General features: G+C 41.9%; 1 protein-coding gene across 1 annotated transcript in view; it reads left to right on the top strand.

Moving 5' to 3' along the window:
* The window catches only part of CFAP299 (cilia and flagella associated protein 299), a gene marked incomplete at both ends in the record, with an annotated part of 148,726 nt that overhangs the window by 109,645 nt on the left and 13,660 nt on the right, over nucleotides 1-25,421 (top strand). The window contains one exon of the mRNA XM_084286516.1: nucleotides 9,783-9,925. Coding sequence (XP_084142642.1) covers nucleotides 9,783-9,925 — 143 coding nt within the window. The remainder of the gene's footprint in view (nucleotides 1-9,782; nucleotides 9,926-25,421) is intronic.

Genomic DNA, 25,421 nt, shown 5'->3' with positions numbered 1-25,421 from the left:
CAGTGGGGAAGCAGCGTTACACACCTGCCCTCTTCTTCCGCATTTTCCCAGGCCTCTGTTGCTGGTCCCTCCAGAGACAGGAAGAGATTTTGAGGGACTTTAGTGTGAGTGTTTTCTGCTTTTGTGACCCGAGGACAGAGCTTTCCCGGGACCGGATCACTGCTTTTACCATCAGGCAGCAAATCCCCTGCAACAAGTGAGGTTTTTGCCTTTGTGCATCCTTGTTAGGGTTGGACGGAGTGCTTGTAGGTCTGGCGCTTGTACATGTTTGGTAGGAGATTGCTTCAGGCGCAGGAGTAAGGACACTTCTCATACAACTTCAAGAAAATTTGGGTGGCACAAGTCAGCCAGGCTTTCTTCCAGTGGCCGTCAAGCTGAGACTTTTTTTTTTTTCTGTTGGGGTTGCTTGAGACTCCAGATCACTGTTACTGTTACGATGCTGCATTAGCTGTACTGGCAATCTGGAGTGTGTACATATAATATGATTCTTGACATGCAAAAGACGATTACTTGCTACTGACAATAAAAGATGTGGCTGTTGAACACATTCTAAGCTGATGTATTTTAAGTGAAACAAGAAGCAAAGGTCATGGTGCCTTTCTCCTTCACATTTGTTTCAGTATTAAACTGAACATTGGCACTGAAATGCTGTAGGGAAAAAAGGCATTGAGCTGAGGAAAAGAAGAGCTGGTGAAAGTTCATTGCAAGCAAATCTCAGCTATGGGGCCAATACTGAGAAAACAGAGAGACTGTCCAGGAATTTTGGTAGATACCATTAGGGAATCACCTTCAAGGCAGTTTGATTTACCAAAATGATTTTAAAGGCTGCTATTTTGAAAACGATGAAACATTGTAGAAGGTTTTGATCAACAAAGGCTCCTTTTTCAAATTTTCCCTGTTGTTGCAAACCTTTGGTTCCGAACCTTTCCCCTGCAAGGAAAGGTTTGGAACAAAACCTTTCCACCTCCTGTAGGATCGTTCAGGTCTTGGACTGGTGATATGCATTGTCCTGCTGTGAAGTACGGTGAGGCTTGGTGAAGCTGTGCTTTTCTCCAAAGCAGCCAGCACCTCGGTGGAGAATGTGGTTCAACACGGTCTGTGTTCAAGAGAGCGTGAGCAGTTCTGAAACGTGCGTTTTTTTCTCTCAGCTCTCTCTTTGTGGGCTGATTCACTATTTTTTTTTGTTTTGTTTTTTTTGTTTTCTGAATTTACCGAGAGGTTTGTAGTTCTTCAGTAGTTGTAAAGAGAAACTTGCTTCCCCAAAAGAGTTTTGTGAAATACCTGCAGTTCTCTTTTACAATACGTTTCAATTTAAAAGCATTCCCCCCCCATACACACACATAAATTTAGGTGGAATGGGAGTGTCCTGCACTGGCTTTCCTTTTTTTTTCCTTCTTTTTTTTTTTTTCCCACCTATTACATATACACAACTGCCTTTCTACTTCTCTTTCTGTTGCTCCTTCTATCTCTCCATTCTGCTCCGAGAATACCTGCAGCAGCTGACCAGAGAGCTCGTGCTCCTGTTTCAGGAAAAGCATTGTTCTGCACTTGCTGAACCCAAAAGCTGTGGCAACCTTCTCACTGCTAGAGCTGGTGTTTTTGCCGTGTCTGGGCAAATTTTAGGTTCAGCATGCATTTCTGGTTTTAATAAGCTCCTTTATTTTAATGCTAAGAGAATTAATCTAAACTCACACTCTCAGCAGCCTGTTCTCAGCCAGAATATTGTTTTCAAACCGAGGCAACACCCTGTTTACATAGATAAGCAAATTCACAGTCCACAGAGCTTCTTCCAGTTGGAGCAGCTGCTGAGCACTTAACAGTAAGGGACTGGGAAGCACATGTTTCACATACATAGCAAACATTTCTTCTTCTGAAGGGTAACCAGATTTTTCTCTCTCTTTTTTTTTTTTTTTCTTCTTTTTTTCTGAAGAGTTGAAAGCTGGAACATCTGCTTCTTGGCCAGCCATTCTTTCCCACAAACACTGCTTCTCAGGTTCAAAAAACGTTGGTTAGGTTATTGTGTGTGTATGCGTCTCGCTGCCTGCGTTTCTGAAATATGCCCAGAAGCACACGAGGGAAACGCGGCGAGCTGTGGAACAAGGCAGACTTTGTAGTGGGGCTGTTGGCTCGTGTCCGAGCGCCTGCCGTGCAGTGGTACCGCGTGCCCGGCAGCGTGGTTCGTGGGACCCTGCATATGCAAGAATTCGGGTACACCTCCAAGAGCATGGTCATTTCCAGGTAAAAGTACAGTCACCTCGGGCAGCACAACTGCTGATCTGCCCCTCTTCTGGCTGTCTCTGCAGTGCTGCTGCTGGCAGAATGATGACAGTGGACAAGGCTTGCTATCAGAGCATAAATCTGGTGGTGCCTACTTGTACCAAGGGAAAATATTAAGCACTCACAGTCTGAACATCTCAAAGAAGTCATCCCTTGAGACGGAGAACCATGTTTTTCTGACCTCAGTTCCTAATTAAATATCATAAGAAGTTGGCCTTTTTTTTTTTTTTTTTTTTTTAAGATGTCCTCTGGCTGCTAAGCTCTGAAAAATAGTGCAGGCTGTGTGCAGAGAGCTGGGGTTGCATCTAGACTTGAGCAGCCCCATTCTCAGGATCTTTACCAGGTGTCTTGGCACTGAAAATCCCAAGTACTGCCTCTGGTACCCTTCACCTGGCACGTAAATGCACAGAATACAGGTGGTTGCTAATAAAAGCCTGAAATCCTTCAGCATAGTGGTCTTCTGCTTCCCTCAGTGAAAGCTAAACTGTGTCTGAGAATTGCAGTATTGAGTAATAATTTTAGCCATCTGTAGGGCCTGCTCTCTGTCTTACTCCTGCAACACCAGTATGAAATAGGTCCCTGTGAACCACAAGAGTTTTGTCATTTGACACAAGGTAGAGTACAAGTTGCTTTCAATTACAGCTAAGTTGTTGTCTGAGTGTTTCTGCTAACAAAATAAAATATCAAAGAGTACTTTTGCATGTCCTGGTGTCCCAGGACAATTGACTGTCTGTTAAAATCACTTCTTATTTATTTATTTATTTACTTTCACCTTTAGTCTACATCATGCTTGTTTTAGGTAGATGAGGAGAAAGCAGACTAAAGGCTGCTGTGATTCAGTGCTTTCTCTTAAGCACATTTTTTTCTTTGCAGGAACAGGTAGGTAAAAGGTGCATGTATTCCAAAAGTCTGCTTGGTGTGTTTGAGCATTGGAGAAGGAAACTGAAGTAATTTCAGATGTATTGCAAGCTCTAGAAATGTTTCAAAATTAGCATCAGCAAGACAATGGTATTCCCAGCTGAAAACGTGGGAATGTGCACACAGCACATTCTAGGCTTGCTTTCGGGGTGTCTCAATGTCTCTGCTAAAAGGAAAACACATTTCTGTGCTAGTGCCCCTCCCTTTCTCTCCACCCAAAATAAAATTGTGCAAGAGATAAAGTCCCAACCTACAAGCTTATGTTTTACACTGTTTTCACTCCCGGCTGGCCCAGAGACCAGGTCAGCAATTTATTCCTACTTGCAAAGCAGAAATGAGAATAGCATCTGTTTTAAAGATACAGAGGTGAGGTCCTTTCTCCGACTACTGTTGCCCGCTGGTATTTCTATTAGACGTAACATGATCTGCGGGTGGCAAATAAGGCTAAACACGACACAACAAAAATAAATTGCTGCTCGTTAAAAATATATTTTAACTGGTAATGTGTTTTATGCCTGTCCCCTCCAGCCTAATTGTGCTCGGGCCCCTGGGTCCCCACCTGTTATATTGTCCCCATGAAAAGCGCTTCCTCAGTGGCTTAGTAATTGACTCCTAAATATTGTCTGTCTTTACTTTCCCGTCAGCTACCTTCAGGTTGGCGTGCTTTTAAAGCACTTACAAGACTGTTTCACCAGACAGCAGGCTGGTCTCTTTATATTCCCACATATTCTGTCTGCTCAGCTACATTGAACTCCAGCGTGAGTGGATTTGTATTGCAAAAGTTCCAAAGTAAGGTGAATCATGGCATGCTCCATTTAATTTGCCATCTTGTAGGTCCCAGGCCAGCAAAGCCCTGGGATGCAGTTAGAAACCTGCTGTTGTTAGCCTTTAGGATGTGCTAGAGAAGTGCTTAAAGAAAGCTTGTATTAAAATGTTCTCTTAAAGAGCAGCAGTGTTCTGCCTTAAGGACACAAGAAAGGTTTAGGGAGAGCTAAAAGTTCTTGTAAGATAACCAATGTCTGTCTTTTAGCTCTAATTCCTAAAAATTGCCTGTCGTTTTTCTCCCCTCCTTGGGAATTTAGTTGGTCTTCTGAACAGTGTTGGCGCTTGCTATAACCTTTGCTAGCACAAAGAGCTCGTTTGCTGCTTCACCTTTAAAACAGTGATGGACAGCTTTCTTGTCCATGGGCAGCGCTCACAGGGGTGAGGCCCTTTTCAGGAGGTTTTCAGCTCTTCTTTGATATGCAGCGTTACTTAAAAGTGGACTGAGACCACAGGTTGGACTGTCCCTGCAGCATGGCAGTCCGGGGCAGGTACTCGTACCTGTTCCTCACAGGTCCCAGCCTGATGTTCTAACCAGGGAGAAATAATCCTTCAGGTTTGGAACATCTTAAAGAGCCAAGATTTAGCCTAGTCTGAGGAATGTAATTCTTACTGGCAGTGTTTACAAGGTAGGAAAAAATGCAAACAAACTCTCCTCAGACCCTGCAAGTCTGATCAGTGCTCGCAGATGTCAGTGGAAGCAGGTGTGCTGTCTTTTCTGAACATTGAACCTGTCTCCTAGTGCATATAAATATACCCCAAATAATGGGCAAGTCCTGGCATTTCGGTGTCCATGATGAAGTCTTGCTGGGAATCAAAACCAGTTTCAGGAGACACGTTCCAGTGCATGAAGTAATGTATATAGGAATGAATCATTGGCAGGTGTTTTTTTATTATTTTTTTTCTTATAACTTGAAAACTTGCAAATGGTACTGGACCCAAGCATACAATATTTTCTCAGATTTTGCATGGAAATTCTGCATGGAGCAGTTTGTTTCCTCTAGAGACAAAGGCAGAAGGCCTTCATGGCTGCATGATCCTGCCTTTTAACCAGAAGATTTCAGTAGCTTTTGAAGCAGTTTGAAGAACATGCTTCAAAACCCAGAAAAACTCGGCACAGAAGTCATCACAGTTGTGGGCCTGACTCTTAACCACACGAGTGCTAGCAAAGCATAAGCCAACTGTAAGCAAGGGGTAAATGTAGTCTGTGCCTTTTTCGAAATGCTTTTATACTCCCTGAACAGTATGTAATGATATTAATGTATGTGAGAATTGAGTCCCCAGTGTTTATCGATGTGGCAGCCAAAGGAAATTTTTCTTTTATTTTTCTTGCCTGGACAGTTTTTCTATTCTTCCTTTTTTCTTTCATGAACCTGGAGCATGACACAAAGATCACACAGTTCTGTTTCATTGGTTTAAATGAGTTGGATGAAACAGCCCTGAGGGTGCTATTCAAATTAAAGTGTGTGCAGGAGGCTGGAGAGGATCTTTGTGATTAATCAGGTGCGTGCCATGAGCAAGGCGGCCTGCCCAGTACGTGCAATAGTTGTCAGTATACGGATTTATAGGAAGCAGTGTGTACCACAGTGTACAACTTGCAAAAGTTTTGTAGTTTAGGTTTGGTACAGAAAAAAATTCCAAAAGAATTATTGAAATGAACTGAGTCTCTAGAATTTGGGGGGAAACGAACAGACATGGAACTGAAAATTAAACACTGTAGGATTTGTACTACTTGGAGTTTCCGCCTGTGCTTGAAATACCCAGAAGTAGATTTTAATTACATCTTTATCCCCATCTAATGGCTCTACTTGCAGTGCTTTGAACTGGCAGCACAGGACCTGATTTCAGGCCAGGGGAACTGGAATCAGTTCCCCAATTTCCAATGCTATCTCCTAATTGGAGATAGCATTGGAAAAATGGTCCATGTAGTTGAAAAGATCAATAAATACTTGAATGAACTGGTTATTCACAGTGGCTTGTTGTTTGTTTGTTTGTTAAACTGGTTTGAAATATGACAAGTTAGTATTAGCCTTTTCCAAGGATCACATACCTATGCTCCTGAAGAAAGTGGCCCCGTATTTAGCATAGCCAAGTGAATTAGCCTTGTGAATTTTCAGCCTTTGTCAATAGGAAGCAGCAGATGCAAGAGGTTTTGGAATAATCAGAGCATTGGCATCACAGAGTATTTGTTTAGTGTAAAAATACACAACTGAAGATAGAAGCAAAAAGGATAAGCAAAGAAATGTAGGGTGCTATTTTGTTCCAAATCACGGTTTCCCAATCCTGAACTTTGTCTACCTCCTCAGCATCTCTACCAGGGAGAGAGATATATTTATATACATGTGTGAAGTATAATAAATGAATATGGAAAATTATTACAAGTATATTTATATAAATGTATGGAGAGATTTATACTTATCCTCTGTAAATATTGCATCTCCCTTTTCTATGGGTTTAAACTTCTCTTCATGCCACCTGAAAAAGGTCAGAGCTTTTTTTCTTACAATCTCCTTGAACTTAGATATGCAGGATGCAAATTCCATTTCCCTTTCCATGGTAAAACCCTCGCTGGTGAGAGGCAGCTGTCAGAGCCTTTCCAGTAGCCCTTCTCCCGCTGCCTCTTCCAGCATCAGCACTGGAGGGAGTGTAACATCTGAACTCACTCTATGTGGAGTGGCAACATTTTTGAGACATGCCTAAATTTCGGAAGGAAATATGTATTGCTTGTTCTCCTGGCAGAGTCACAGTCCCTGAATACTGCCAAAGCTTTCTGAATCCATTGGTTTGTGTCCCCCTTGCATATGGCAGAGGAACATGCCCTCATGTGCATTTCCTCACTAGTGAAATGCAGGTTTCATTCGTGTCCAGCATTATCTGTGTCCAGAATTATCTGTGGCTCTCTCAAAAGCATCAGTAGCACTGATTGTTTCCTGTAGGGATGTGCAGGCTCTTGCCAGCCAAATTTATGGCTGAATTAGGCACAACTGTGTGGCTTTGAGCAAAGTCCCACCTGTGTGCTAGTGCTGAAGGCAGCATTAGGTCTGCTCCCCAGCCCATTGAAACTACAGGAACTCCTTGGTCCTTTGTGCAACTAGAAACAGCACTTCTGTACCCCTCTAGTTTCTCGTCAGAAAAGCAGTAAAAGGAACTCTGTGTTGCTAATTTGTTCCAAACTGTTGTAATCATAAGTCAGTTTACCCCAGTTGTAAACACGTTCTGCTTTTAGGCCCAAAAGCTATACGTAAGTGTAGCTTTCAAACCTCATCTTAAATTAAAGCTGTTCCACCTTTCACCATACAATATGTTCTTGAAAGCTTACAGATGGATGTAAAGCACAAGCTCCACACTTAGCTTGTTGTGTTAGAGACAAATCAGAAGAGGATCGGTATGACTTTTAGAAGATTTTCCTCTTCATGGATTTAATGTTACTTTTTATTTTCTCTTTGAGTTATTTTTAAGTTAAGAGCTTTATCATTTTGGGAGAAGAGTGTGAATTTGTGCAAGTCTTCTCTGGGGCAAAAAGGTGTGACGTGACAAGTTTAGAGTATCTTAAGAAAATTCAAGCTGATTCATAGTTTAATGAATGAATGCTTATAGGTGGTTAGAAATGAATCATGGATGAGGAAAGAAGAGAAACCATGTTGACGGATGAGAAGGATCAAAGGCCTTTAGTTCTAAGAAAGAGGCCTCAAAAGCATACCTTTAACATAAAACATTTTTGTTTAGATATTTTGGTTGGTTTCTTAGAGTTCATAAAGCAATTTTGATGATAGTCTGTATGCTTGCCTGTAGTTTGGTGTTGATTTATAGCTGATAATATGTGAACATTACTTCAGGAGATAAATTTTATAAGCAGAAGAGCCTTGAAAGATAACCCTGTTTTTAATATTGCAAAAAATACTGTAACATCTGTCAGCTCTTCAAATGATTGGATCATACTATGCAAGTCAAGGTATTCATATAAAACTAACTTTTCTGAAGGATGATGAATCCTGTTCTTTAGATGTACAGCATGCCCCTAGTTTTGTTACAGAAACGTGGGTACAACGTGCGGTCACCTTGCGGTGTGGTAGGCAGTCTTTTTTTCTCATTGCCTTATCTCTGTCCTTACCAGGCTGTCCAGACACACAAATTGGTTGTTCAAAATGGGGCGTGCTGAGAATAGGGGAGGAGACATGTTTCAAGATGGTCAGTTGTATTGCAGGAGATTCTTCTGGCTCTTTATATCAACAACATCGATGGTACAAAACTGCAAAATGAGTAACACATGTTTTGATGGAATTAAATGTGAAATTGGAAAAGGAAGTATGTCTTAGTATAACAACAGCTTGCCAGATAAACCATTACACTCTAGAAATCTGCTGCTGTTAAAATAAAGAATGCTTTTTGAAAGAGTTCCATGTGGTATTGTTTCCATTTCCCCTGTATTCAAAAAAGAAATATCACCTGATTTCAGCTGAGTAAAAACAAACAGGCACAGAGCTAAGAAATACTTTTATTGTACACCTACCTACTAACCTTTCCTCTCAGCATTTACTTTTTCTTATGTGGGTCCCAGGATGCATGAACTCTTCTGTCTTTCAAGTCCGCACTCATCCTATCATTTCTTTGCTTTTTGCATTGTGGAGGTGTGCAAAGAAGAATTGCCTTCTACCAAGCTGTTCTCAGTTTCACTGGAAAATAATGCAATTAAAAGGTAAAGGAGCACAGAAGAAGTGCAGAGAAAATCGGAAACAAGGTTTTCCGCCAGTGGAAAGCCGTCCCATCAGTGCCTCTGCCCGTGACATGCATTTCAGCAGCAGCATGAGAGCCGATGTACTATATTCTTCCACGTGTTATGACCCTAACACGCCAGAACTGCTGCTGAATGCGTTGCTGTCTTCCAGGTGCCCTACTGCCACCTTTAATTCAGTGGTGACACGTGTAGGTGCAAAAGCTAATTGGGTAATTTACAGAGGCGTGACTTTATGACTGGTAAATCTGTTCTTTTTGTGTTCTCCTACTTGTAGCCATCCTGCTTTGGTTGGCTGTATTTCTAGGCATGGATTTTGCAGCGCTGTTTGTTTGCATGTATTTGAATGCTCACATTTTTGCTCTGCTACTCATCAGTTGTCAAGAGTGAAACGGCACAGGCGTGGTCTTGCAGGAGAGGGGGCTGGCGGGATCCGCTCTGTTCCCTGATCATAGCGTGGGAGAGGTATATGTGTGGTAACCTGTTTCCAGTCTGTTGTCTTTCTGAAAAGCTACAAATCCATTGTGAATATTAAGTTGAATAAGCAAAGCCTTTTCATGGCTGTAGAGTCACATCCCAAAATAAGTACCATTCTCACCTGCTTTGATCCTGTAATTAGGGCATGCACAGTAGCACCGAAGTGTGGTCACACAAAAACACCCTTCGTTCAGTTCTGTTGCTGAAAAGTAGGTGTCCTGTGGCATTCAGCTGTGTTAGGGTTGCCTGCATAGGGCTGGCAGATGTGGCCCAGGGACCTATGGAAAATCTTCACCCTCACAGAGTGGCAGCAGAAGGCACTGGGAACACACAAGGGCACATTGCATGATACTGCATCTCTGTTTATTTTTATTTCAACACTGATTGGCTTCTCTTAAGAATATGCCGTAATATGTTGTAACAGGAGTGTCTCAACAGAAGTCTGGCCCAGGTGAAACTGAAAATATTTATATCATTTCTAAGTGTTTTTACACAGAAATCTGAATGCATATGTATGTCTCCACCCTTCATTTGTGGCCTTCTTTGTATTTTTCAGTCCATAATCTACATTCGTGACTATAATTCTCATCACCAGGAGGTGTCTGCATACATCGACTATGCATACAGACTGACAACAGATGATTTTGAAGCTTACTTCAGTGGAAAGAAGAGACTTTTGCCTCGGAAAACAGATTTGAGGTATTTGTCTTGACTTTGTTTCCACTTACTTGCTTTTAGGCGAGAGAAAGAGAGAGATTTAAATGATTTTGGGTGAGAAGAGAGCCTGTGAAAGTGTTTTGCACTGGATCAGAATCAGTTATAGAGAACAGCTTAAAGGAAGGATACTGTCAGATTTGTTTAGTTCAGAGAATAAAACTTAAAAAGGACGATACAGCCATTGCCTGTCTCTGCATCTTTCAGTACCCTGAGGAGCCTATAAATAGTGATGTGCTTTAATGGGTAAGAGCATACTTCTTGAGATGTGGCAGTAGCCATCTCTAGCTTTCCCCGCTCTCCATGAGGTCTTTGGGAGGATGCTTCGCTTTGAAAGCGGGTCACGTGCACAAGTCTTATGGTGGTGTTGCCTATGATCAGTGATAAAGTCCATCAGTAAGCTGTTAAACAGAAGAATATATTTTCTTTAAGATATATCCTGTGACATTGTGCCAAGAGATACACGTGTGAGAGATGCTTGCATGCGTCTGTACGTGAAGGCCAATTTTAAGAGGTGTGGCAAAGCTGAGGTCTGCCTGGGGCCTGGGCACCAAAGCTGTGTGTGAGGCAGCAGGTGTCATTGGCAACGGGGGAAGAAATCGTAAAAATTTCAGCTGGTGCTGTGAATTAGTATGGAAGTCTTCTCTTCCCATGTGCTAGAATGTAAGACCTGTGAACAGCTCGCTGCCACGCCATATGCTGTTACTTATCTCCTGGTGAAAAGGTGCCCAGTATGAAGGAATTACTGCATTTTCTCAAATTTCTGAGAGTGGTTTTCTGTAATGCAAATTATTTCTTTGGAAGCAATGCAAATCACTGCGCATGTCAAATTCTGGTGTTCAGGATAGAGTGTTGGAGGGAACAAGTGGATTGGTGAGGTTGTGCCATTCATTTAAAGTACAGCAGATGTCAGTAATGAGGCAAAGAAGCACACAAATTTCTCAGCATTGCCTGAGATGTGAAGCAAAATTCCAAATTTTACACTTCTAAATCACAGAGATGAACAGTCGGTTGGTGTTCATAACCGAGTTAAGAACAAGAGCGAACACACCGTTGTGTCTGCTTTGCATGTTATGACCTGTCTACATATTAGGATATTATTAGAGGCTCATAAATAAGCATTTTAAGTTATCACCATACGCAAAAAGAGATGTCAGTGATATCCAGGAGCTGTGCTTAGTCCTGTTTATTCTATATTGAAAAAGTCTCTTTTGATATAAGCTTCAACCTCTTTTTTCGTCCCTTGTGTCAAAACTACTACAAACTCTTCATAGACAGTTTTGTATTTTCATTCCCTCTAAGGGTAGAATATAGCTTCATTTTACTTTACTGTTAAAAAAAAAAATAAAGTGTGTGCTGGGGGTGGGGAGGTTAAGGCATAACTTATATTCTAGTTGAACAGCCTTATATATAACATGTGGAAAACTGCATCTGAATTTACCAGTTGAAGGTAGAGGGAAGTTCAGATAAAGCATGCACATTGCCAGGAAGACCACTTTGTTTAATTTATATATTGATATGAATGTATGAAGCCTAGTTAACAAGGTTCATATACAAATGTGTAACTCTACACATAAGTATACCCACAGATCGCGACGTGTTGGCACATTGGTACATTGGCCAAAGAAAAAACCTTTATGGTTAGACAATGTGATTCTAGATGCATCCTACACATGGCTTTTCATACAGGCCTCACCCTGTCAGAGAACATCTCAAACAGTGATGCATTTCTGTAGCTCACAGGTGTTGTTGAGCATCCCATTTTGCACCAGTTCAGTATCTTCAGAGTAGGACCTTTTTTCCTGCCATGTCTCTTGTGATTATCATTGTGAATGTTATCAGCCAGACAGAGAACAGGTATCAGGAAGCCCAGGACAAAAGATTTAGCTGGTACTGTAGAAGTTTGAAACAGGTGAATTCCCTTTAAGCATTATTCCCCACCTAGTTGATGTAAACTCAACTAATGAGTGCAGAGCTCTTGTCAGAGACATTTGCAAACCCTTGTGAGCGAGTGCCCCTGGCCTGTCACAGTTCAGCACGCATGTGAGGAGAGTTCTTAGGTCCACAAACTCAGGAGGGTCCCAGCGGGTGGTACAGAATGTGACAAAAGGCCCACCTTCCCTGGCCACCAAGCTGAATTCTCCTGCTAATTTGTAATTTGTGTATTACAAGACACATTTTGATGATGGCTTTTCTGGAGGTGTCAAATAAGCTGAAATGGGCAGGCTGAGGGTGCTGGCATATTGTCTTGTTTCTCGTTCATTCCTCATTGACAAAGATGGTAGGCAGAGGCAGGGATCCATGTGGGTATGTTGAGGCCCACCTAGCCATTAGGTGGCCAGCAGCTTCTTTTGGAAGAGCAATGGGCAGAAGAAGTGGAGGCCTCTAACTTTGACTTGACCCTGCAAAAGTTTAAATAGAAGATTAAACTTTGCTGAACTTGAGCTCTATGCTGCAGGCTATTCTCGTTTGTTAGCCTGTGTTGTGCATGCCATATAAAAATTGATCAATTTTTGACCTAGGCTTTGAAATGCAAGGCTGTCCGTGGTAATAGTAATGAAAGTGCATGCCAACCTGGATCCCTCTAAAATTTAAATAAAAAGTTTGGATTGTTTTCCAAACCACAGCAACAGAGAAGGGCCTAAATTTGCATGCATTCTCTGAAGCAAAATGGTAAAAATTTCTTCACAAACAGTGCCTTCTATTCCCATGCCTTCTCTATAATCTTTTCTTTCTGGTTGGAATATTGTTTTTTAGTTAACAGACTTTATATTTTGTTGTGTGACTGATACGTTCTGCATTATCCATTCGGTGTATTGCACAGCCTATAATTCTTCTCAGTCTAAAGTTTTCTAGATTTTAAGCCCAGGAAGAACTGCAAGGACTCTGCAAGCTGGTCTCCTGCAGAACTTATGCCATAAAGTTTAGCAAGTCTTGAATATACTACATAGCTGGATAATTGACAGCTAGTTTAGAAAGGTATACGGTTATGATTTAAAAATTCCTGTTGGCAGAGAATTTACCATGTCCCCTGTAAAACTTTTTATTGAATAGATAAATATGTCTTGTTTCTTGCTATAAGTCTAAATTGGAACTTCACCTGCTGGGTGCTGTATTTGTACTTGTATGCCAGATTAAATACAGCTTTAGGGTTAGACAAGCTGTGATTACATAGGCTGTCATCAAAACTGTCTTCAGCCATTCTTCAATGATCTATAAAGAATTTTCTTGCAGCTAATTGTACATTTAATGGTTATTCTTGTCTTGGCAGCCTTGTTCCTCTGCCTCTTTATTTTCCTCCATGCTTCTTCAAAATGTGTCAGATGCTGTTTGTGGATGGAGATAATTTGACTGTATGCATAGTCTGTGACCTCAGCCTTTGAGTCTCTTAACGAGCTTCAAATCTAGCTCTTTTCATCACATTTTCCTTCCCCAGATACTTACACATTTAGGCAGATATAAAAATGTCCTAGTGTAGAGGGCACATTTATTTCCCAAGCTGAAAGAATGGATGAGTGTTTCAGTTGAGAAGGGTTGTTCCTAAATTCATTGTATCAGCTTAAGTTGTTCCAAAATGCTGCCTTCCTTCTTAAAGAATGATTCAGTTTGGGAAATTGCCTCACTCAGATCTTTCCAAAGCCCTTGCTCTTGGTTGTATTTACTTTTAGTCACTTGGGAGATTGACATGTAAATCTTGGATTTTGCAGGAGAGGCTAGTACCTTATGCAAAGCTATCAAATTATCTTTTAAATACAGAAATCAATACTTTGCTGCAACACGTTTTTTAATTAGCTGTTTGATGCTGTCAGAAGATATTAACTGTCAGAAGATATTAAGCTCAGTCTTAGGTATCCCCTGAATCAGGTTCTTGCTCGCAATACAGCTTAAAAATACTGAACAATTAGGTTTATGTGAGGTTCATATTTTAAATCCGGTGGGTAATATCAGAGGCTCTTGTATTTGATCTACGTGGTTCCTCCGAGTATTTTTGCCATTTTATTGCATTGCCCTATCAAGGGAGTATTATTTATATGATATAATCCTCATTTGGTTCCAGTTTATTAAATGAAAGGAATGTGTTAGGCAGTAAGTTCTTAAGAGGTCTGGAATCTGCACTGTAATTGAATCCATTCCTTCTCAGCTAATTTATGTAATCTGATGAGAAACAAGTGTAATACAATTTGTTCAAAGAAAATGGAGAATGTTCGCTCCATGGAACAGTACCAAAAAAAGTCTGCTGAATGAAGAAGCACAGCAAAAGACAAAGTTTGAGCTGCCTTTTGTCTGTTCAACTGTACTTTGAGCATCCCTCTCAGTTCTGTTTGTGAAGGAGGATGAAATTCATGTCTTGCAGTAGAGTTGTGCTATTCTGATTTTGTGTGAACTTCTGCCCTGGGTTTTTGTTAATTTTCTGTGGCGGTGTGATAAATATGGTATGTATGGTACTGTATTCTCTAGTGTTTTATCTTCACGTCTAGCTTGTGGTTGCAGTGTTTTCATTTCTTCTTACTAGTTCACTCAGTCTTTTCTAAAACAGATCCGGGTAAGGAGCCATTTATTGTAGAACAAGGGTCCTAGATTTTTCCCTGAAGTAATGGTCTGAAATCACTTACTTATCTCATCAGAAGTGAAACTTGTTTGGTTTTGGCCCCAGCATGCACCAGCCTGAGCCTGGGAGGTCCGGCATTCAGGGCTTTGTGGTGATACACCTCGCCTGCGATAGGAGTGCATCATGACACACCGGTACTTTCAGACACGGCGTGTTGTTCTTTGCTATTGGCAAGAACCATCCCATCAGCTTCTGCCCTTCTTTTCTTGCAGTTCAACTGTGGTCTGTTTTGGCTACGAGTAGGCGTAGCGTTTGGCAGCCAAACATTAGCTGGGGTTGGAATTCCCTCCCATTTTATTGTCAGGTATATACCAAGATACCATCTGTTAATCTGTAAAGACCTGTAAGCCAGATCATGGCCAGCAAGACGTTCCCAAGCACGGGGCATGAGGCAACGTCTCCCTTCGCTGCCATACCCCACAGATCTGAGTGCAGTTTACAGAGGAGCGCAGCTTCAACCCTTCTTACCCTGGCAAGAGCGGAGAGGGAGGGAGGTGCACTTCACACCTTCCACCATGGGCAGTCCTGTGGTGCCAGGCAGAAGATGTTTAAAGCTTCTCCTGCCTTGGGGAGCAGGTGGCAAGGCAGAGCCAAACTCCTGCTGCACCCCAGTTGGGGACCTGCATGCAGGGGCTGTGGTAATCCCAGAATACAGCCTGATGCCGCTGGCTGTTGTTTCTCCCCAGCCAGGACGTGCTCTGAGGCTGCAGTCTCAGGCTGCCTGCAAAATGATCGATTAAAGCAGCTTGAGTTAGGAGCAGGTCACATACAGCAGGTAGTGGGCACTGTCCTTGGTGACACCTCTTCTTGTGCATATCCTTCCACCTTTGGGGAGCAGGATGTTGAATGGATACAGGAGGAAAACAGGCTGTATTTATTTGGGTGTTTTCTTGGTGAGGGCTTGAGTATGTTTGTTTTGGTGCTTTTTGTTTTGTTTTCCAAATAAAACAGGAGATTGTCCTTGAATTTAAAGATCCACAGTCAGACATGTCTATGATTGCCCCGTGGTGTTTTTACTTCAGGTGGCTCTGAAAGGGAAGCCTTTTGGTAACCCATTCCTGGTGTGTGTCTGCTGGCCCCATTCATTGCATTTGGCATGCCACTCTCCAGCTATCATAGATAACACAAAAGAAGTCAGGTTCTCAATAGTGTTGGAAGCCTGCAAATCAGAAGCTCGTTAGTGTCACTAATGATTGAGTGCCATGGATATTGACCACGAGTTAAATCCAAATTTTGTTTGGGGAAAACAGGTGAAAACATCCTGAGTTTCCAAAATGTACAGTCACCAATCTCAAAAAGGATTAGAATTAGGCCCCTGATTAGCAGGGATTACCATACTGCTAGTGATTTTAGAGTGTAAAATAACTCAAGGTTGGAAAAAAAATTCACTTTGGCATTCCATTTTTGTAAGGACGTTGCTGACTGATAGAATAAATTCTGCTGGATCCCTTAGAAAAGAGACACTCATCTTAAAGAATTTGATGAGAGCAATACTTTGTTTCGTCCTTCATAAAAAGTAGATAAGTGGGGGGGTTTCAGCTCTTCGTCACCGTACTTCATTCTTACAGACCCATCTACTTCTTTGGTTACAACTGCTTTCTGTGTTGATTGCCCACTTTCTAGGTAATACTAAGCCAAATGCTGTTGATATTATGGGAAAATGAATGGCAAGGGGTGTGAAAGTAGGGAGCCCAAATCAAAATGAACTCGTCACCACAGACATGGCAACTGGAGCCCTCTAGCCACATGGGGGAAAAGTGTTCGTCCCAGTGTTTATCTGCAACTCTTGAGTCCTTTCCTTGTGTAACAGTGTTCATCATGTTTGTGTCTTTATATTATGACTCACAAATAGCATGGTCTGATTTTTTTCCCCAAGATTTTCAGTACCTACAACTATTGTTGCTTTTAGTAGTCTTTATGTTCCTCCCAGGGCTTCAGAAAACCGGTCACCCCATTGAATTCAATTCATGCATGTTGCTGTCTCACAGTTAGGATGTTTCATCACAGCCTTAAACCGTTTAGAGATAAAATGATGCTATTGTGCCAAGAGGAGAGGGGGCTGTGCAGAAGTATAGGGGGCAAATCTTAACTGCTGCTTAGCTATATGAGGCATTGGGTAGCAAGTGGCAGGTGGACACACAGGTATAAATTAGACTACATTCAGACTTGACGTTTGCATGTGTGAGAAGAAAATTCTATCACTGCCAACTCAGTAAATGTTTAATTTGGAGATATATACTTCCACATCTGGCTTATACTTAAATACATCAAATATTGCCAAATATTGCTTCTTTCACTTTTAATTTCTCCCCCTTTTTCTTTTTTTTCAATTGAAATTTTAGTCCCTTAAGAAAGATGAAGTCTCTTAAGGGAAAGGTTGGCTTTTTACAGCTTTGAGCAGGTTACCTTTCCTTTGAAATAGGAAATGGAAAATGCAAATTAATAAAATCTTGGAAAGAAAAATTTTCAGTGGTTGGGAAGGGCTGTCTTGCTTTCTTTGTCCATGCAGTCATCCTATCACCCGAAAGAAGGGAAGAGTAGCAAAACTCACTTGGAAAACAAAAATTGGCCACGTGCTTGTTTGGAAAGTGATTTGGGTTAAAGCTTCCGTGTGTAATCTGAGAGGCAGAAATGATTCACGGCTGTTTACTTGCATGAAGACAGTGTTATGATGCACAGACAGATGCATAAGGAGATCAGACCTAAACACGATAGCTCTTTGCCTCTTGCTGATTTTCTGAAAATGAAGGGAACAATCTTGCAGCACTCCTCTGTGTATTCACTCATTCAAAGGGAGCTCTGCAGGTCACGAGATCCAATACCATATATCTTGCCTCACCAGATAGCCATGTATCTTCCCACAAGCCTCAGTTCTCTCTTAATGTGGACCAGAAATGATACTGAATTAATCTTTGCGATGCTGACAATAGATATGTGCTGGTGCTGTCGGGCTGGTTTTTATCAAGCTCTTCTAAATCATTCCGTTGTTTGCTTAAAATCTGCCAGCCAGCGTGCCGCAACCCAGCCACGTCTTATGCATGGAAAAAGTGCCTAGCCGTTTCGGGCTGCCTTTCAAAGGGCCCCTCCAAGGTGCCCACCACAACAGACTCCCTGGCATGACAGCGGTGTAATTAGTAATTGTAGGAACAATAACAGCTGGTGGGTTAGGTCCCGAGTAAAGGGCACGATAAGGCATTCACTTCAGTACTTATTAAAAAAACTTTTAAAGAATACATTTACATGCTTTTGTAAGAAGGAAAACTGACTAAGGCATCTTGATTAGGGCTGCAATTATTACTGAATGTGTTTGCACGTAAAATATTAGGAAGCGTTTAAGATAACTGCTGTGTGTGCCATTAGTTGCATCGCTTATTGGAAAATTATGCATGAAAGCAGATTACATGAAGCGTTGGGAGAGGGAGAAGAGTCAGCCAGCCCAGAAAGAAGCGCAGCATTTCACCAACCCAAAGCAACAGGTTGGGCCGTTACGTTCTGTGAGTACTCTTCTGGAAACCTGGTGCTTTCGGCCAGATGTCCTGTAAATGTCAACCCAAGCACCATGCGGCGATCATGAGGCAGTGTGTGATTTTTGCCATGCATCGGTGTCTGAGAAACCACTTTTTCCTTTTAGTTAGACAAGGAAATAGCTGTGGCTGAAGTTGGTATGTCCAGATTTCTTAATGGGTGGTTGTAAGGAATAACTAGTACTTTCTTTAGTGCTTTCTTTGCCACCTATGCCCTAGTGAAAAGTATGGTAAAATCCTTCTGCGCTGCATTAATAACTAACAGGTATCGCCGGGGCTGCTAGCTGCTGTAGGTAAAGCTGGGCACTTGTGGCTGGCAAGGGCGAAGTCCAGCTTGCTGCTCGCTGAGTCTCACCACAAGCACTGTTCCTCCCGCTGCTCAGTGGCGTGAATCCTCAGCCCGTGATGGACAGCCCATACCTGTGCCTAGGCCTAGGAGACCTGAGGTCATTTCTTAATGATTATCTCCAGGAACCAGAACTAATACCAAAGGGAGGATCTGTCGAAGCACCTATTTTACCTCCTTGGAAAAAGCTTGCCTTAAAACTTCCAAAACTCTGCTTTGGGAAAGACCTAGTGTATTTAAAATGTTCAGGAGGGAAAAAGAGAGGGGGAAAGGAACAGGGAGAGACAACCCCTAACGAGCTCCGAATAACTCAGTCATTATTGGCTTTTGCGGCTGCGTTTTTCAAGCTCTCCTGTCAGAGTTATGCCAGTAATTAAATATCTGATGAAGGATGGATATGCAACTGGATTTCCCACATCCTTGGTGAGGTCGGAGCAATCAGGGTCTTGAAATAAACATTTGGCTGAAAAATTCCTCAGTACCCTACACTGAACCTACTTATCTCCTGTGCTGCGGCTGAGGTCTGCAAGTAATTTTATCGCGTACAAAAAAGTATTTCCAGTTAAAAGTTGTTGTTCAGTGTCACTATGTTCTCCCTTATTTCTGGATTACCAAGATGCAACATACCTGTCTTTTCTCCTGCAAGATGCCAGTTAATCTTTTTGCTTCTGCAACTATTCTTAAAAAGGAATACATAAAAAGTAGCACACACTGCCTGTACCACTTGGCTTGCCATTGAATTGCAGCACTTCTTAGCTTTAAAGCTGTTATCTCTCAAGGGGTATTGGAAAGGTAAAGAAACCAAATTTCTGGCCTGTAGCAGACATTTGTGTGGATAAATATTGTATTTCTCTGTGGGTCTGTTGATTTCTTTCAAAAAAATAAATAAGGGGGGGAACAATCTTTTTTTGTTTGTATGCACTACAGGGTCCATATTTATGTCTGTGAAAATCTTTATAGGGCACACAATAGTGACTGTATTTTCAAAATATCCCTAAGGCACCGGTGTTTACAGAGAGCAGATGGAAGTCTGGTTGATGAGTCCGCCAGCCTTCACGAGAAAGCTCGAGTGCTGTGCTCAGGCCTCATCCACTTTGAGACAGGGCAGCTTGCTTTGTGCCAGCAGGGGATATTCTAAGGAGGAATAACAGGCCTCAGATGCAGAGAGCTGTGGGCACTAAAAGGAGTGTCATGTCCTTTGTGGCAAGCTTTTTATTTTATTATTATTTTTTTCTATCATCCAGTGCACCTCCTGTCTGTTCCTCCATGTAGGAAGTGTCTGACTTTGTTGTCCTCCTTTTTAGTTTTGTTTAAATCTCATCCCAGTCTTGGTGCTCTCTGAATTTCCTGGCATCTCCCTGTCTCCTTTTCCCCTCTCTCTCCCAGATGCTTCCCAGGAGCTCTCAGAACTGGTCATTCCCCCGGGAAGCCCTGTAACACCTCCTTGCATCGTGCTTTCCACGGGAACCAGACCCTCCAAGGTCAAGGCCCCCTCGTGCGCTCCCTGATGCCGAGCCGCAGCAGGGGTGCTGCGGTGTCCTTTTGGTGCAGCCCTCCCTGGCTGCAGAGCTTGCGGCTTGGGTCGCGGCGGCCGCCCGGCGCAGTGCTCACAGCTTTTCTCCTTCCCTTTTATCCTGGGCTTAATGGCCAAGTGGCAGGGAGTTCCCATGCTTTTTCCAAGTGAGCCCACTGGGGCTTGTTGAGTGCAATCTGAGTCTCCCAGCCCCAGTAAATTCTTTTGGTGCTTTTCCAGGGGCTGCAGTGTGAGAGCAATTTAAGGAAATAATGTAATGCACTGCTATAGCAAAGATACCATCCATCTGCACATGATGACAACTTAACTGCAGGTACTGTATGGGTCCCCCAGGTTATATTTATTATGTCTCTGAAAATGACCACGAGCTAGGAAAGTGACTTAATTCCTTTCACTGATACGGCATTTTTGGAGGACATGTTTTTCCCTTACTACAAGCCTTAAATAGGCTATCCCCCCTCCTGCCGGCCCCCTTTCTTGATTAATGCCTGGAGACCGTGGATTTAGAATGACATTCCAGGCTGATCTAGTAACAAGGTTTGGATGTGAAAGCTGCAAGCATCGAGCCAAGCTGGAGTCCTTGCTATGCCAGAAATGCATTGTTTCAGCGCTCTGTCTGGGTAGTGCACCTGCGCCTACACACTGGAGCTGCCACTGAGGAAACCTTCCTGCAGACCTGCTTCTCATTACATCCCCAGATCAAAATGTTCTTTGTAATGACATGGTATCTGGCCAGCTCGCTCTCCTGCGCTGGTATACCCTGAGGTTTGCGGTATACTGATACCACACTCTCCAAGATGTTCAAAAGCTCGGATAAACATTTGGTAATATGGATTTATGGCCTTCTCCGCACAGGCAGATCACACATGTTGTAACCACACTGAAAATATTTCCTGAAGAACAGCAGGAGAAGGGCTGGGAGAAACATGGGCCAGCAGTTAAGGTGGGGAAGGAAAGGTAATTCTTCTGTTCTTAATGCTCCCAGGAGCTAATCAAAACTGCTCAAAACACGTAGTAGAGTTAGATAAGGAGAGACATTCTGTTGGAAGGGAACGTTCAAAAGATTTCTCACATCATACAATCACACATCATATGATGTTACAACATATAATCCTGATGTTTTCAGCTTGAAACTCAGAGAAAAGTCAGAATTTTCACAATCGATACTTCATATGGCAAACCCACAAATGATTAATCAGACCTCTCAGGTAAGCAGACAATGTCTTGATAATAAGCAGCAAGGCAGGGATAAAGGGTGGGAGTGCTAGTTTTGATCTGTGATTTCCTGTGTGGCTTCTGACCTACATGTTTGAGAGGAGAGGCACAGTCTGCACGTGCCGCTGCTGCATTTGTCTCACGGGCATTGCCTACGATGACCCTGTGGACAGACAGGGAAGGACGGGCAGAGCACTGTGGTGGGGGTCTTAGCCATGGAAGTCCCTTCCCTAATCAGCAGGCAGGGGAACAGGGACATCCTTGAGCCAGCAGTGGGACATGGGGACACTTGGGGCTGGGACAGGGTTTGGTTGCAGTCAGCTAGGGCTGCTGCTGCTCCGGGCTGCAATTAGCCAGGGCGCCTGCAGTTTCCCCTGAGAGCCTTTGCGTGTGTTCAGTGGGTGGGTGTTGGTAGGATTCTGTCTGTAATTGTACGGTGATTTTCCACTATGCTTGCATTTGCATTTAAATATGGATACATGCCTGGAAAGGCGTGCACGTCAAGAGATGCGTGTGGCAGTGGTTATTGTAAAATGGAAGTTTTACAGAACAAAAAAAAAAGTGAAGCATAGCATGGATTACTTTGTGCACTGGACTTGTGAAATTCTGTCTTGAAGAGGACTGGTAAAAATTCTTAAAACATGTGTAAGAGGCAGGAGCTGTGGTAGCATATAGATCTGGTTGAGTGCATAGGAACCTGAATGTATTGTCAAACTGCAGTTGAGAGTAATCCTTTTTCTTGCTGTTGGACATGACAATATTCTGTTCTATATGCAGCACAAACATAATTCCAGTACTCTAAGATATTCAACTCCGCAGAGCAGATGTGGAAAAACAATGATTACATCAGTTATAAATCATAATATTTGAGAATCTAGCTCAAAACATTAAGGAGGGGAACAACTTATCTATCCTTTTTAATTTTAAACTGCTAGAAGGTAATTAATCTGCTATAAATCAAATTTTTCCACCGTAAAACCATTGTGCTATTGCGGTGTTTTAGGGAACAATTAATCTTTTTTTTTTTCCATGTGTACACCCCACATATACTGTCTTCAAAGAGAGATGTTCCTTGAAAACTTTTTCTTTTTTTTTTTTTTTTTTTTTTTTTTTAATCATTGTTTTGCCAAGTTCTGGTCTCTCTCTTTTGTCTATCACAGTTTGTAACGTAGCTGCCTGTTCTGCTTGGCAGGAGAATGCAACGTCATTGTAACCTTTTGGCTATTTTCCTTGTTGCTTAATCCCCTTTTGTGTTGGATGACAGTTTTTGTGTTTTCTTGCAGCCTTACGAATGTTGTTACCTACCGGTTAGTTAAAAACAAAATAATCTTACTGTAGCTCTCAAGGAACTTTATGGATGTGTTCTTTTGTGAATTACAGAAAAGACTTTGCTGTCTGTTTTTATGCTGTGGAACAACAAATACTTGCATGAGACTTCTTGCATTGCTTCCACGTGAGAGAGAACTTCCCAGATTTGCAAAAAGGCCATTCTGAATATTCTCTTATAAAGGAAGAAAAATGCTTTGGTCAAAAAGGCAAAGAGGAGAGTTTTGTGCATGTTAGGTGCAGACTTGTAAGCAGCATTTGAGGCTGCTCTTGCTGGAGCTTTGTCCTCGACCTGACAGAGACCAAGGTTGTTTCATTTTTGATTTTCTTTCTCTTAGAATTGCAGTCTTTTCCAAACGTGAAAGCATCTTGGTGTTGGAGGACTCACAGGAGATGGGATTCACTCCTGTTCTCTGAATGGTGCAAAACCAATCCACTCTGGCCTTTAGAGTGTTTATTGAAAAATGGAAAAGTGATAAACATGGGACAAAAATTATAAATATCAATCTCTTTGTATTATCAAACTGATGAGGAAACAGAGCTAGTCTCCCATATCCATCAGTTAAATTGTTCTTTTTTTTTCTTTTTTTTTTTTTTTATGAGCATTAGTAGCCATTTATGATGATAATTGCCATTTTATTTTTCAAAAAAATATGTTTAAAGTTTTGTGTTTCAGGAAACTGTAAGCATCAGCAGTATGCAAGAGACTGTAGGGAAAGAACTCTCCATCATCTCTTGAAGTTGTGTCAGACCTTAATGAGGAGCTGTGCAGCACAGCAGCCCTGGGAGAAGATGTCCCCTTGATTTCAGGGGGATTAGGTGTACAGCCTCAACACAAGCCAACTTGATGCTATCAGCCACAGTAGGTTTTTGAAGCAAATTGCTTCAAACTGAAGCAAAACTGGAAACTGAAGTTGATTTTTTTTGTTATAACTTGTGATTATCTTCTGATGTCTTATTCTAGGGTGAATATCTCCTGTAAAAGATATGATTTTACAGAGTTCCAAGCTGATGCTCTGTCAGAAATGTAGTGAAATTAAGCAGTAAATGATTTTGAAAGTCAACACAGTCATATAGCAATGTCCAATTAAAGTTGTGTAGGATTTAGGGCATCTTAGCCATCTAGCGCCACTGTTCTTTTTGTATTGAATGATTTCTGTAGTTTCAGACTTTCAGTATTATGATACTCTCAATCCTGTGTATTCCTACATTTTGATGGATGTATGCAAAAAGAGTCAAGCACACCCCTTCTGTGCTCTGTGAGTAGAAAGGTAAGCTGTTTGTGAATATAAGCAAGAAAAACATTGCTTCTAAGATGTAGCTTTCTGAGGAGGTTGTTGTGGTTCTTCTTTACCTGTAGTATGGCAGTAATATCCTCTCTACATCTGCATATTGAAGGTGAGCAAGGAGTGATTCTCACTGCTTTAGCTTGTTCAGTAGGCCTGTTTTTTAAGGAGCTGAGGATTATGCAGTCTTTGAAACTACCTTGTTAAGCATACACCTTCTGGGTATCTGATTCCTCAAACCTTAGAGAAATGTGTAACATTCATGCTGTCAGGTGTTTATCTAAGATGTCTTTTTTGGAACAGATTTGAAAAGTTTAGCCTCAGTAGTCAAAAGTATTGGTTTTATCCTGTTGTGAGAATGTGCTCTCATTCTTTGTAAGGACTTGTACTTTCTTTGTTAGTTTCCTGTGATTCAAATAACCTCAGGTGGTTTGCAGCTAATGTGAGTAACAGTTACCAAGGCCAGCTCACTCACTCTGTGGCTCTTTTTATTGGCTCCCTCCCTCCATCACATCAGATCCGTGATCTGTCCCCTCACCTGCAAGACCCAGCAGATGCTTTCAGACCGCTTGCCCTGTTTATTCACGTACCCGGCAGCCTTCAAACACATGAAGTTCTCCTGCAGCTTGAGCCTCTTTTTCCTTCTCTCGCTGCCTATTGGAACACGTACACCCTCTTCCAATTCATACAGCCTCTTCCTGGAATGGTTTTTCCGACCCAAGCATATGCACAGCTTGCAGTGCGCTGTGTAGTCCCATTGTATTCAATGTGTTTAATGTAGTTTTGGGAACTGGGGCCTACATCCTTTTTATCCCTCCAGATTTCAAAGAGGTTCTGGTTATAGACTGTTTCTCATTTTAATGTGACAGTAGATGACAGCATTTGACTATCTAGTTCTACATGTGTGTCTCATGTGCTTGGGCTTTGCAGTCAGATTACAAGCTATGGCTCTATTGTGGAGAAGAGATAAGGAATGTGAATACTCTGTATGCCATTTTGCTTTATTCGTATCACAGCTCTGCCGCCTTGTTTGCACTGAAATATAAAGGTTGCCTGCCTGATCTGCCTGATGCCCTGTCATCTCTTTGCTCTGTTGCTAAACGTACATTTAAATTAATTGTGTCAGATTCCCAGATCAATAGTAATGCGTTTTGTAAACGCTTAAAAAAAAAAAATCTGTTCTCAATCATTAAGCTGATTTGAGCCACTCAAACTGTATGTTGATGTGTATCACACCAATAGTGGAAATGAGTGAAAACTCATTTAGTAATGAGTTTTATCAAACCTTTAGCAGCAAATAAACCAGACAGTGCCTTTTTCTGTACCAAACATTCAACTGTAAGAGACTTAACTGATCATACAACGGCTGGCGTTGGCAAGAGTGAGGTGCCTGAAGTTAAACCTTGTTTTTTAGGTAACTAAATAAGTAGTGCTTTAAAAAAAAAAAAAAGTTTTTACATTACTGGCTGTTAGTAACTGTCCCCAGATTTAGCAGCACCCTGGGTGCTTTTGTCCAACTGAATCCTGGCAAAAATCATCACTTAACTAGTATTGGCGAGCTGGAAACTGCAAAACCCACGTCCCAGCAATCTGCAGCAATTTTTGCATCCTGAAGCCAGGGTTTGTAATCCAGAGCTTTTC

Source organism: Netta rufina (genome assembly GCF_964035555.1).
Source record: "Netta rufina genome assembly, chromosome: 4".
Taxonomy (NCBI): domain Eukaryota; kingdom Metazoa; phylum Chordata; class Aves; order Anseriformes; family Anatidae; genus Netta; species Netta rufina.
Note: the sequence above shows the minus strand (reverse complement) of the source record. Positions and strands in the feature narration are given on the sequence as shown.